This window comes from Perca fluviatilis, chromosome 2, assembly GCF_010015445.1.
Source record: "Perca fluviatilis chromosome 2, GENO_Pfluv_1.0, whole genome shotgun sequence".
NCBI lineage: Eukaryota > Metazoa > Chordata > Actinopteri > Perciformes > Percidae > Perca > Perca fluviatilis.
This window is the reverse complement of record NC_053113.1, coordinates 5,603,087-5,617,671: the sequence shown is the minus strand read 5'-3', so window position 1 is coordinate 5,617,671 and position 14,585 is coordinate 5,603,087. Positions and strand designations below refer to the sequence as shown.

General features: G+C 39.1%; 1 protein-coding gene across 1 annotated transcript in view; it reads left to right on the top strand.

Annotated features, from left to right (window-relative positions):
• Positions 1–14,585, top strand: part of col4a4 (collagen, type IV, alpha 4) — an 80,838-nt gene that overhangs the window by 21,529 nt on the left and 44,724 nt on the right. The window contains exons 5-11 of the mRNA XM_039788062.1: positions 727–861; positions 1,004–1,048; positions 1,140–1,256; positions 2,468–2,536; positions 12,567–12,602; positions 13,338–13,400; positions 14,354–14,389. Coding sequence (XP_039643996.1) covers positions 727–861; positions 1,004–1,048; positions 1,140–1,256; positions 2,468–2,536; positions 12,567–12,602; positions 13,338–13,400; positions 14,354–14,389 — 501 coding nt within the window. The remainder of the gene's footprint in view (positions 1–726; positions 862–1,003; positions 1,049–1,139; positions 1,257–2,467; positions 2,537–12,566; positions 12,603–13,337; positions 13,401–14,353; positions 14,390–14,585) is intronic.

Below are 14,585 nucleotides of genomic sequence, written 5' to 3'. Positions count from 1 at the left end.
TTTTTTAAATTTTTTTAAAATATATTTTTATTGAAGGAAGAACAGAGTGATGCATCACATACAGAACAAGTCTAACAATGCTCCTTGTTGTTACAGTTTTTTCCACTTTCCCACAACCCACCCACTGAACAGAAAAAAGGGTCCAGACCTGAAAAGTTCTTATGTTGCAAACAGTGAGAAAATAGTTGACAACATTGTTAGCCAAATGTGTCGGATTACCCCATCCGATCCAATGTATACAGGTCTTTTGATATCAATAATTATTTTTAATTATTTTTAGTTTGGGGGAAGAGTTGCATTCTTTTCAAAATAAGAAATCATTGGGGTCCACACAGAATAAAAACGTTTTGTGGAACCTCTAAGAAAATATTAAATTTTCTCCAGTTTTAAAAATAGCATCACATCACTAAGCCATAGTGAAACTAAGGGTGGTTTACTTTACTTCCAATCAAGTAATATTCTTCTGTGAGCCAAAAGACATGCAAAAGCACATGCGTCTTGACATTTTTTGGACAAGACTCCATCGCAGTTTTTAAGAAAACGTGCCGCATAATCAAGGATTTTTGCCCCACAACAATCACAAAAAACTCTGCATGTTTCTGGAAGGACTGAAAAGTGATTTTTTTTTTCATACTATGGGCACTTTAATCGTGATAATGATTTTTTATTTCCATAATCGAGCAGCCCTCTACTCTGGCTCTTAACAGTGTTATGTCTGTTCTGCAGGGCGCTCCCGGTCCTCTGGGGCGGCAGGGCCCTCAGGGGCCCCCGGGCTTCCCGGGCCCCCAGGGGCCCTCGGGGGAGAAGGGCCACCAAGGAGACGAGGGGCCGACGGGACCTCGAGGACTGAAAGGAGACTCGGTGAATAAACACGATGGTTCCGATCTGTTTTTCGCTGTTAAAATGATCCAAGTTTAGTTTGAGTTAGTTGACGTTTGTCTGACCAATCGCAGGCCTTGCTGTGTGTGACTCAACTTCAGTTTCACGCCGTTTGTTGTTTCAGGGAAGTGTTGGCGTTCCTGGTTTTCCCGGTTTGGAAGGAGTCCCGGTAAGAAGCCCCACCCTCTCGGCCTCTTCCGCTGCTCTGATTGGCCCAGGCGTTGTGATAGGACTGTGTGCATGTGTGCTTGTGTGTTCAGGGTCACCCGGGTCCGGCCGGCGGTCCTGGTTTTCCAGGTCTGGACGGATGTAACGGAACCAGAGGAGAGAGAGGAGAGCCTGGGTATCCTGGAAGACCTGGACCTGATGGAGATCCGGTCAGTGCCAGATCACTCAATAACAACCACTAAATGTTAGAATTATTTAGGTTTTAGCTTCAGCTTTTAGACATAATGATTAATAGTTCTTATTGTTAATCCACAAGTCTCTGTGGGAATTTGTGTTGATTTTAGAACAAAAACTCGTCAGACTTTAGAGTTAAACACCTTTAATAAACATCCTTAAACATGGATGCGATCGTCTGCCTTTTCGTCGGTGTCTTCATACAATAAATCCATAATCTATAAACCATGTTAGGTTATGTTCAGTATCTCTACGTCCCTTTGAGCTAGCATCACTCTGATCGTTGAGCGTGAACGCTAACACAAGGCTCTTTCCAGAAGGGTCTCCTGTGTGACCGGAGTCCTTCCAGAAGCTCTGTAATCCAGCCTGAAACTCCAGTGGCTTTTCGGAGACTTTGCACAATAATTCCACAACAATAAGTGCACATCTGTTTGTGCGTAACGGGTTTGAGGTTATCAGGGGCATAGCCCTAATTTCCTAATCATATATCAATAGCCCAAATTTGGTGACTTCTGGTACATTCTAATGCCAGGATTCCATCATATACACTGATCTTAATTATTGCATATTTAAATGATTTTTGTTTTTTGAATATATACAGTATAAAATATATAAATAAGGACCATGTATACAGAACAGGACATGTTCTACTAGTTGGACATTATAAAATATATAAATAAGGACCATGTCTACAGAACAGGACATGTTCTACTGGTTGGACAGTATAAAATATATAAATAAAGAGAACAGGACACAGCTTTTCTTTCTCTTCTCTGATTCGTTCCGTTTTGTTGTCTCAATTTCTTCACTCTGTTGAAATACGCACACATGTCAGATGGTACGCTCCATTGGGTTTGTCATGTGGTACGCTCCATAGGGTTTGTCATGTAGCGGATCCGTGCACTGATGTGCACTAACGTGCCAGTGGCACGGTAACTGGCCAATGAAACATGATCATTACAGCGTTTCAAGCGAGCTCTAAATCAAACCTAACTAAGCCCCACAGCAGCCAACGGACGGGACGCAGCGCTACACAAAATAATCAAAATATTGCATACTTATTTCGACACTTTCGATATATTGCGATAACGATATTGAGCCGATATATCTTGCACCCTTATTACACAAAGAAACCAGGCAACCACAGTCTTATATTCACCACTGCTAACTGTGTTTCGTTCTGCAGGGTTTTCTAGGACTGAAGGGATTTCCAGGAGAACCAGTGGTCTCCTTCATCCCGTACCCTGGAATACCTGTAAGTATACTTGTACTGTTTTTTTTTTTATTTATTTTTTTTATTTAATTATTTATTTCATTCATTTAAAAACAAATGCAACAACAGCATTTAACATGAATTAAAAGGAGCAGAAAGAAGTAAAACTTATAATGTCTGCCCCTTATCAACACAAAATCATTTACAGTTCCAGGTCTTTTGAGCTGTCTCATACAGCCGTCTCGTTTTCTAAGACATCAACACAAAATACATCAATAAATTTGATCTGCTACTCCGCAGTATTATATTTCTGCAACATTGATAATTTAACACACTTCTTAAACACATAGATGGACTTTGAAGTTTTAATTCTACAATCAAGACCGTTCCACAAACTGACTCCTTTGATTGTGACACATTTTTCCTTTACAGCCGATTGGAACCTAGGTTTTGTAAAAACCTCAGTACCTTTTAGTTCATATCTACTTTTCCTCTTGGAGAATCTATTTTGCAAATTATTTGGTAAACTTTCCAGATGGGCTTTGTACATGGTTTTTAGAAGGTTATATTCTACTAATTCATTAAATTTCCGTGTTTTTAGTTGTATAAATAAAGGATTAGTTGGATCTCTGTATCCACTTCCACTGATAACTCTAATCGCTCTTTTCTGTAAAAGTATAATTGGATTAATGTATATTTTGCAGGCACTTCCCCACACTTTAATGCAATAAGTCAGATATGGAACAATCAATGAATTGTACAACAAAAACAATGCATTCTTATTTAGAGAATCTTTAACTCTATACAGCACAGCTGTTATTTGGGATACCTTTACTTTGATATTATCAATATGTGATTTCCATGTCAAATGTTTGTCAATCATAATACCTAGAAACTTAATCGCATGTGCCCTTTCAATTTCTAATCCATTAGTAAACAATGACGTTTCAACATACTTCCCTTTACTACAAAATATCATAAATTTAGTTTTGCTGATATTTAGGGACAATCTATTAGCATTGAACCACTTCATAATTTTCTGAAATTCATTCTCTACAATTTGTAGGACATCTTTTATATTTTTTCCTGAATAAAATAAAGTGGTATCGTCCGCGAACAGAATGCACCTAAGTAACTGTGACACAGACACAATATCATTTACATACAATAGAAAAAGTATAGGTCCTAAGACCGATCCTTGTGGTACCCTGCAAGTTATATTACAATTTTTAGATTTTATATTGTCAATTTCAACAAACTGACTTCTGTTTTTTAAATAACTGGTAACCCATTGGTGTGCCACACCTCTGATACCGTATTTATATAATTTATGCAACAATATCTTGTGGTCCAGCGTATCAAACGCTTTTTGAAGATCCACAAAGATACTTACTAAATAGTGCTTTTTATCTATAGCATTGGTGATTTCTTCAGTTAGTTCCATAATTGCTGTAGCAGTTGAGTGATCAGGACGAAACCCATATTGGCTATTACTTAAAATCTTAAATTAATTTATAAATTTATTCAGTCTAATCACAAATAACTTCTCCAGAATTTCAGATTTATTTCCTTTTTTAAACAATGGAATTACTTTGGCTATTTTCATACAATCTGGAAATATCCCTGAAATAAATGACAAATTACAGATATAGGTAAAAGGCTCAATAATTACATCTATAATTTGCTTTATCAATGCCATATTCATATCAGTATAATCATTTGATTTTTTGTTGGCACACTTCCGGACAATTGTCAATATGTCACTCGCTTGTACACTTTCCCTTCCTGCTTCTTACAGTGCAGACGCTCTACTGCTTGCTCCTGCTTCTGCTTGCATATTTCTGCTGATAATCTTGCTTTTCCTCTGAGAGAAACTATGAGCAGCGGCTCTTGGATACTTATAAATCACTGGACTATACATTTTTTTGTAGACATAGTAGGCTATTGTCATATTTGAACATTTTTCTGCGTGACCGAGGCCTACCAATAGCTCAAGCCTGTCCTAAAGTGACTGTAGCTAAAGCTAATTAGCAGCAAGATGCCACCCGTCTCCATAGAGGACTACTACAAGCTCCTGCAGAAGATTGCAGTTCTGGAAACCAAAATTTACCGGTTAGAAGTAAACCTGGAAGGGAACGGATCATGTGGAAATGACACCACTTTACCAGTGACCCAAAACAATGGACAAAAGCATGCTAACACACGGCTAACTAGCACCAGCAAGACCACAAAGAAACAAGAGGGCTGTGGAACGGATAATAAATCAACAAGTGGCAGTCCTCCCTGGAACTCTTTTGGTGCAAAGCCTAAGAGTAAATCATTTTCCTGGGAAAAGGGAGGACGACTAACGGGCAGAGCACAGCGCCCTGAGATTTGTGATATGACCGGCTGGCCTGCATTACCACCTAGGCAGAGTGCCTCTTCAACCCCTATACTTAGTAGGACACAGCCGTGGACAACTGCAAAAGGGAAAATCAGCAACAAAATGCCTCCCCAACACCTGAGTGTGCAGGTGAAGAACAGATTTGCTCCTCTGCTGCAGGACCCTGGACATAACCTGGATTACGTCTCATCGTCACACAGCAGGTGTAAGGACTGAGAGCAATTCTAAAAGTAAAAGCTACAGGAAAAAGCTAACGACTGGGCCCCAAACTCTGATTGTGGGTGACACTGCTGTGAAAGATATAAAAGCAGTAAAAACACCAAAATACTCTGTTTTCCCAAAGACATGGTCTCTGATTTGGCCCAAAGAATCCAGGATATCATAGCAGCACACCCAACTGTGAAGAACATTATACTGCATATAGGGTCAAATGATGTTGTAAAGCAAGAGTCTGAAGTGCTGAATCGTGACTTTATGAATCTGCTGAACGCAGTCAACTCCCTAAACGCAAAGGTGTGCAGACTGTTGGCACTGAACAGATGGCTTTCAAATGCATGTACCAACCATTCTCTGCAGTTCATTGACAATTTTAACATTTTCTGGGGCTGCAGACATCTTTTAAAGCAGATGGACTATTCCTTAACAAGCCAGGAGTAAAGCTGTTCACCTCTAGCCCACTTTACTTTGCGCTACACATCTGCTCCCTTGGCCAAGGGCACGAGACAAGATGAACCAAAAACAAGAGGAAACACAACAACAAAGCGGCAGTCCGTGAGCCACCACAGCCCCCACCTGAGCAAAGATTTGACCATGGGAGACCAAAGACCGGAGATGAGAAATCTCAACACCCTTTCTCACTCCGTGCAACACTCCTCAAGCCCCTGTGACAAACCACGACAGCTATGAGGACCTCTTTAAGGATATGTCGCTCTCCCCTCTTTCCCCCATCCCCATGTTGGAGTTCACTGACCAGATGAAGCAGCTGGTAAATGCTGGAACCAAGTATGCCCCCCTTCCTTCTCCCATCGTAAAACGCCAGGCACCTCTGCCCCCTCAAGGACGGCAGCTAACTCCTTCTCCCCAAACTGATAAGGATGCTTGTGTGCAAAATGCAGTAAGCATTAACTGATATGGGCCGGGTCCAGGCTGCATGCATAGTAGCACTCATGACTCTTTCCAAGACAAGCCTGGGCCCTGCGTATTAGGTTCTTCCACAATTTATGTTGTGATAGGTAATAGAAAAAGAATGGCGATAATAACGCACGTAACTGCAAACTTTGCAAATTTAGCATCCATTCCTCGTCAGCCACAGTCTGTCCCAAAAAATGAAAACGCACTAACACTAGCCCTACTAAACGTTAGATCTTTGGCAGGAAAATCATTTTTAATCAATGATTTCATTATCAAGAACAATCTTGATTTTATGTTTTTAACTGAAACCTGGTTGGACCATAATAACAGTGCTGCTGTTCTCATTGAGTCAGCCCCCCCTAACTTTAGTTTTATGAGTGAGAATAGAGTGAATAAGAAAGGAGGTGGAGTCGCCATTTTGTTTAATGACTCATTCCAATGTACGCAAATATCTTACGGAAAATTTGCTTCTTTTGAATATGGGGCTCTTCAGCTAAGATCCTCCCCTCAAGCTCTACTTCTAAATATCTACAGGCCACCTAAATAATCTAAAAATCTGTATTAACTTTGACCGTGTAATTATTGCTGGTGATTTTAACATTCATGTTGACAACCCCCAGGACCGAGGGACCAAAGAACTGTGTTGTGTTTTTGAGAGCTATGGACTGACTCAGCATGTGACACAGCCCACGCACAATAAGGGGCACACTCTGGACTTGATTATCTCCAAGGGTCTGAACATTCCCAAGGTTGTGGTGACTGATGTTGCTCTATCTGATCATTCCTGTGTTTTCTTTAACAGCACTATCTCTGTGCCCAAAAGTGTTCAAACAAAGTTAATCAGAAAACGGTATATCACTGAAAACACCAGTGAATCATTCATTCAGCTTTTCTCCGCTACACCAACCCTCACTGGGGCCTCAGTCACTGAGCTGGTAGATAATTTCAACTGTAAAATTACGAATGTTATTGATGCTATTGCTCCCACTAAGGTCAAAACTGTCTCTGGTAAGAAAAGATCTCCATGGAGAAATTGTATAGGTGTGAGAACAGAAAAGAGAGTGTCGAAAGCTGAACGCGCAGTTGGCGAAAATCTAATCTCCAGGTCCATTATAACACTTATAAAGAGAGACTTTGCATTGATAATCTGGAACTAAGAAATGCAAGACGGTCCTTTTCTCTGACATTATCGCCAGAAACAATAATAATTCACGTGCTTTGTTTGCTACTGTTGATAGATTAACAAACCCTCCAGTACCGGTAGCATCTGAACTTGTCTACCAAGGCTTGCAACGACTTTGCCTCCTTCTTCACAGACAAAATTCAGAAAATTAGACAAACAGTCAGTGCCTCCATATCAAGTACAGGATATGTGTTGTCACAGTATGCACGCAAAACAAATTCCAACATGACACAATTTCATACGATCAACCTTAAAAACCTGGAGGACATTATACAACATCTGAAAACCTCCTCCTGTTGCCTTGATATTCTACCAACGGGTGTTTTCAAAAATGTTTCGAAGTGTTTGGCTTCTGATCTTCTACAGATTGTAAACACATCTCTGCTCTCAGGTATCTTTCCACAGGCCCTGAAAACTGCAGTCATCAAGCCACTCCTAAAAAAGAACAATATAGACACGACACTAATGAGCAACTATAGGCCAATATCAAACCTTCCATTTTTAAGTAAAATCATAGAAAAAGTGGTTTTTCAACAACTCAATCTTTTCTTATTGCTAAACAACAGTTTTGATGCCTTCCAGTCAGGTTTTCGACCACACCACAGCACTGAGACGGCTCTTGTTAATGTCTTTAATGACATCCACTTAAACACAGATAGTGGCAAAATTTCAGTCTTAGTATTACTTGATCTTAGTGCTGCATTTGATACAGTAGACCATGACATATTGCTTGACCGATTGGAAAACTGGGTTGGTCTTTCTGGCTCAGTACTAAAGTGGTTTGAATCCTATTTAAAGAATAGGGACTACTTTGTGTCTATAGGTAATTATACATCTGAGCATACAAACATGACGTGCGGAGTTCCCCAAGGCTCAGTTCTGGGGCCTCTTCTGTTCAACATCTACATGCTTCCACTGGCTCAGATTATGGAAAACAACAAAATAACTTACCATAGTTATGCAGATGACACACAAATTTACATAACCTTATCGCCAGGGAACTATAGCCCAATACAACAATTAAATATGTGCATTGAACAAATTAATGATTGGATGTGCCAGAACTTTCTTAAATTAAATGAAGAAAAAACGGAGGTGGTTGTTTTTGGAGCAAAAGAGGAACGATTGAAAGTCAGCGCTCAGCTTCAAACGACAATGTTAAAAACAACAGACAAAGCCAGAAATCTTGGTGTAGTCATGGACTCAGACCTAAATTTTAACAGCCACATTAACATAATAAAAAAATCAGCATATTATCACCTTAAAAATATATCAAGGGTTAGAGGGACTTATGTCTCAGCAAGATCTGGAAAAACTTGTCCATGCTTTTATCTTCAGTAGACTTGGACTGCTGTAGATTACGTTACGGGTATTTACAGTCTCCCTAAAAATCAATCAGACAGCTGCAGCTGATTCAGAACGCTGCTGTTCGAGTCCTCACTAAAACCAGGAAAGTGGATCACATCACTCCAGTACTGAAGTCTTTACACTGGCTTCCAGTGCCTCAAAGAATTGATTTCAAAATACTTTTACTGGTTTATAAATCACTAAACGGTTTAGGGCCAAAATACATTTCTGATCTGCTACTACACTATGACCCACCCAGAACTCTCAGGTCGTCTGGGACAGGTCTACTTGTTGTCCCCAGAGTCAGAACTAAACAGGGGAAGCAGCGTTCAGTTTTATGCTCCACATATCTGGAACAAACTCCCAGAAACCTGCAGGGTCCGCTGAAACTCTCAGTTCTTTTAAATCTAAGCTAAAGACCTATCTTTTTGATGTTGCTTTTCTTTAAATAATCTATTTTATTAACTTTAATTTCTTATACTGCACTGTAACTTTTATTCTTATACTGCACTATCAATTTTATTCTTGTTTTAATTTGTTTATTAATGTTTTAAAATTGTTTAAAATTGTTTTCTAACTGCTCTTTAATGTTTTATGTAAAGCACTTTGAATTGCCCTGTTGCTGAAATGTGCTATACAAATAAAGCTGCCTTGCCTTGCCTTGCCTTCTAGAAAAATACTGTTAACATTGTCCGGTACTGTTCCACCATTGATGTTTTCATCCAAAATTTGTTGTGACAAAGTAGGGCCAATATTTACAAAGTAATTATTAAATTCATTTACAATTTCAGTTTTATTACAAATGTCAACATTATTCCTTGTAAACGTATTTGGAAATTTCGTTTTTACCTTGCCTTTTTGCATAACAGAATTTATAATGCTCCATGTGTCTTTTGTACTATTTTTGTTTTTGTCTAACAATTTAGTGTAGTAATCCTTTTTTTGCTTTCTTATGATTCCCACTAATTTGTTTTTATATTTTTTATATCTATCTTCAGCATCTTTAGTTCTTGATCTTAGAAACAATCGGTACAAAAAGTTTTTTTTCTTACAGGCATTTTTCAGTCCATTTGTCATCCATGGGTTGTTAACAGTATTTTTCCTGATAAGAGTATTTACTTTAGTTATATTACAATTTTTATCATATAGACTAATTAATGTTGCCATAAAAGCCTCATATGCAGTATTTACATTATCTGTGTACACTCTATCCCAACTCTGTTTTTTCAAATCTTCTCTGAAGGCCTCTAAAGCCTTAATAGATTTATCTCGAATGAATGTTGTAATTTCATCTTGTACTACCATATCATAAGATTGTTTCTCATAAATTATGAATATAGGGAGATGATCACTCACATCTGTCGTAAAGATACCACTAATTAATTTACCACGTACATTTGTAAATATATTGTCAATAATAGTTGCACTATGGGTGGTCACCCTTGTTGGTTTAGTTATCATTGGGTATAGATCTGTACTTTTCATACAATTCTTAAATTCACTTGAAGCTTTAGGGTTTCCCAGATCTATATTGAAGTCACCACACAAAATTAATGATTTGTTATTAATTTTTTCAAACATTTCTAGGATTTGATCTGTAAATAATTCAACACAAGACCCTGGTGCTCTATATACACAACTAATCAACATATTTTTACCAATTTCATTTGTTAATTCTACAGTAAGCAGTTCCATCAAATTTTCCACAGCAATTGTTTTTTGTTCAATAATTTTACATTTTAAATGATAATCAATGTAGAGGGCCACACCCCCTCCCTTTTTACTTACTCTATTGACATAAAACATATTGTATCCTTCAATCTGTACATCATTGATATCCGAGTCCTTCAACCAACTTTCAGTTATAGCAATCACTTAAAATGTTGTATCTAACTGACAAAGTAGTTCTTTTATTTTTACTAAGTTACCCTTTAAACTTCGACTATTAAAGTGTATGATAGATAATGCTTCATCAAGCACCTTGCTGATTTCAACATTATATTGTTGTACAGTATAATAATTACATACAATTTCTTCAGGGGTTAGCAAGTCATGTTCAATATAATTTTCTAAATCGTAAATTTTATCATCATTAGTGTCTACGTCCATAGTTCAGTGTATGTCCAAGTGTATCCAACCTGATTTCTCCATTGTCAGTCCGCCATGCTGGAGACTCCATCACTCCCGCTGTGAATGTCCAGTCTTATACTTCTCAAGTTCCTTCATAGTCTTGATGACCTTCGCTGAACCATCTTGTTCTCTGATCCACACGTTTCCATTCCAGGTCCATGTCCCAGTAATTTTCCTTAACATCCTCGCCTCCCTTGCGATACCTCCATTTTTCTTCGTGAGGTGTTCGTTTATATACACGTTCGTTCCTTTCAGTTTTTTTGCTTGCATTTGTACATCGTCCCTCTGCTTCCTGCTAATGAATCGAATTACTACAGCAGATACAGAGTTCTCGGACTTACTAGGCAATGTATGGCAAGCAGATATTGCTTCTTTGCGAATGTTTATGTTGTTCCTGTTAAGGAAATCCACCACCTGTTGCTCCAGTGACTGTAGCTCTTCCCTCGGAGCGTCCTCCGTCTCCACGTTAGTTGTCGCCCTGGCGCAGGTACGGTGTCGAGTCTTGATCCCAGTAATCACCAAATCGTCCCTCCGTGTATACTGCTCCAGTTCATCAATCCGCTGCTCCAGCGTAGAAATCCGTGTATCCTTTTCTCTCATCATGATTTTCAATGTTGTCACTTCGTCCACAAGTTTGAGCAGACGCTCCTGTTGCGACGTCACCTTTGTCAGCTCACTAGACATAAAGTTTAATGATCGCTTGATCTCCTCCATGTCGTCTGCCGCATTCGTCATAGTTAGCTTTTCACACATTAATGCATTCTTTTGGCCCTTGCGTGTCTCCATGTTATAATGCTCGCCTAGCTGCCAGCGTGGCAGGATGTGACGTACTGTAAGTACACCTGTGCTGTACACCACCTGACTTGCATACAGATGTTTAATGACAGAGTATTGTAATGTTGTAGTTTGTCAACGTGGAAACACACTTAGATATTCTATTGTATACTACTGGGTAGTTTAGTAGTACTGTTATAGTACTGCACAGGGCTGTAGTACTCAATTCCGGTCTCGAATGCCCTATTTTGAAGACTTGCCTTGTTTTTGTCTGCTGATTCAGAATCAGTTGTACATTAGGAGTGTCTTGACTTGGTCTCTACTGCCTGTGGACTTGGTCTTGACTTGGTCTCTGCTGCCTTTGGACTTGGTCTTGACTTGGTCTTGACTGCCTTTGGACTTGGTCTTGACTTGGTCTTGATTGCTTTCGGACTTGGTCTTGATTTGGTCTCCACTGCCTTTGAACTTGGTCTTGGCTTGGTCTCTACTGCCTTTGGACTTGGTCTTGACTTTGTCTCTACTGCCTTTGAACTTGGTCTCGACTTGGTCTTGGCTGCCTTTGGACTTTGCCTGGACTTGGTCTCTACTGCCTTCGGACTTGGTCTTGACTTGGTCTGTACTGCCTTTGGACTTGGTCTTGACTTTGTCTCTACTGCCTTTGAACTTGGTCTCGACTTGGTCTTGGCTGCCTTTGGACTTTGCCTGGACTTGGTCTCTACTGCCTTCGGACTTGGTCTTGACTTGGTCTCTACTGCCTTCGGTCTTGGTCTTGACTTGGTCTCTACTGCCTTTGGACTTGGTCTTGACTTGGTCTCTACTGCCTTTGGACTTGGACTTGAAACCTGTAGTGGGGGCTCTATAGAGAAACCTGTAGGGGAGCTCTATAGAGAAACCTGTAGGGGAGCTCTATAGAGAAACCTGTAGGGAGCTCTATAGAGAAACCTGTAGGGGCTCTATAGAGAAACCTGTAAGGGGGTCGCTATAGAGAAACCTGTAAGGGGGCTCTATAGAGAAACCTGTAGGGGGCTCTATAGAGAAAGTTGTTTTTTGTTTTGTTTTTTAGTACATTTACAAATATAGTATTTACTGTATATGCTGATGACATGCTGGTGTTTGTGTTTCAGGGAGAAGTCGGGCCCAGTGGATTTCCTGGGCGGCAGGTGAGAAGTTTTTTAATTCATTACATATTCTTTGACACCTGAAGTTATTTTGCATACCAACATTTTACTTTCAAAACTTTCAAGATTCTTTAACCCTTGTGTTTAACCCCTCTCCTCCCGGGTCAAAATTTAAAATGAACACCTTTTAGATGTTTTTTCTGACATTTGTATCCATTTCTTCAACGCTTTTGATGCTTTTTTCTGTTTTTGAGTTAAGCTATTACCACTAGATTTACACTTATTTTTGGAATTCATGGACAATAATCCTCATTTGTAGGAAGTGATACCTAATTTTTGAGTTAAAAAAGCAGAAATGATGAAATATTTAAACTAATATTAGAGGAACGTATGTTGATGGTTAATCAGGGACTTCAAAGTTTAGTCAGAATACAGTTTTGAAACCATTTCAACTCTTTTGAAATGCTAAAACTTGAATAAAACATCCAAAATTCAATAAAAGTAGTGATTATTAATTGTACATGCGAATAGCATTCTATTGAATCCATCTAATTTTTGGGTAATTTTTATTTAAAAGAAAAAAATGTATATTTATATTTCTGATTTTGAAATTTTTAAAACTGGCCAAATTGGACCAGAGGACAATATGAGGGTATTGACAAAAATCTGCCGATGCTGTAAGAATATTTCAACCTGGTTATTAGTGCAGATGAATTGAATGCATAATGGGTACTTTTACTTTTGTGTGTACTATAACTGAGGGGTTTTGGTCTGCAGGGTGAAAACGGTCTCCCCGGTCCGATGGGAGTTCTGGGTCCTCCAGGACAGGACGGGACCAACGTGAGTCACAGCAAACACACACCCCATTAATACTGTACTGTGTATATATATATATATATATATAGATGCACCGATAGACTTGGCCGGTTTTCACGTGCTCGGCCATGACCGGCGACCGGCTGGTCAGTCTGACATATGCAGATTTCATACCGGTCAACGCTACAATTAACTAACAACAGAAGTTATACAAATTACAGTTCTTAAGGACGCACGCAGACACGGACGCCACAGCACGCGAGTTCTCTTTCTCTCAACTTTTCCACCGTGTGTCGCGTGTACCCGCTCACGGTGTGAAGCGCATGTCCGTGCTATTTTCGCACATGTAGGGAATGTGGTGAATTAACCTGCAACATGTCAGCTGTTTGGACATTCTTCAGCGTGTGAGCAGAAGATAACAAGTTTACAATATGCAACACCTGCAAGGACAAAGTAGGGCGTGGAGGGACCACACCAAAAACCCAAATCACATTTTTTTGTTGGATATTGGATTTGAAAAGAAGGAAATGGTTCTAACGTTGCTCTTTAGATGTGTGTGAATGTCCCACACCAGGAGTCATTTATATAGATCTATTTTATAGTGATCCATTATCTGTTCAACACATGTTCTATTAAAGAAAAGATAGAAAATTAATATTTGTTTGTGCTGTAAAGTGGTTAGAAAAAATGAAATCGGAATCCACTAAAATCAGTATCGGCCGGCCTAACTCAATGAAAATCGGAATCGGCCTAGAAAGTTGTAATCGGTGCATCACTAATATATACATATATATATATACATAATAATAATAACCATTTTAAGACTTTTCTCTGGATCTAAAACACATATCGTTGCTGTCGGGAAGCAATCTTATATCTCCATATTTAAGTTCTACCCAGTTACGGTAAACGTACATGCAGGTAAAGGTCAAACTAACCTGTGTTCATACTGTATGTGTACCTGTGTGTCTCTACAGGGTTTCCCTGGTCTGCCCGGCTTCAGGGGTTCACCTGTAAGTATTAGGAGAACATTTACTCAAGTACTACTAGACATACTTGTACTTTACTTGAGTATTTTGCTTTTTCTGTTACTTCTATACTTTATACTCCACTCCATCTCAGAAAGAAATGTACTTTTTACTGCACTACATCTATTAAACCATGAGATGGGTGATTATAGATTATAAATCACAGTGTTTGTACCTGTTG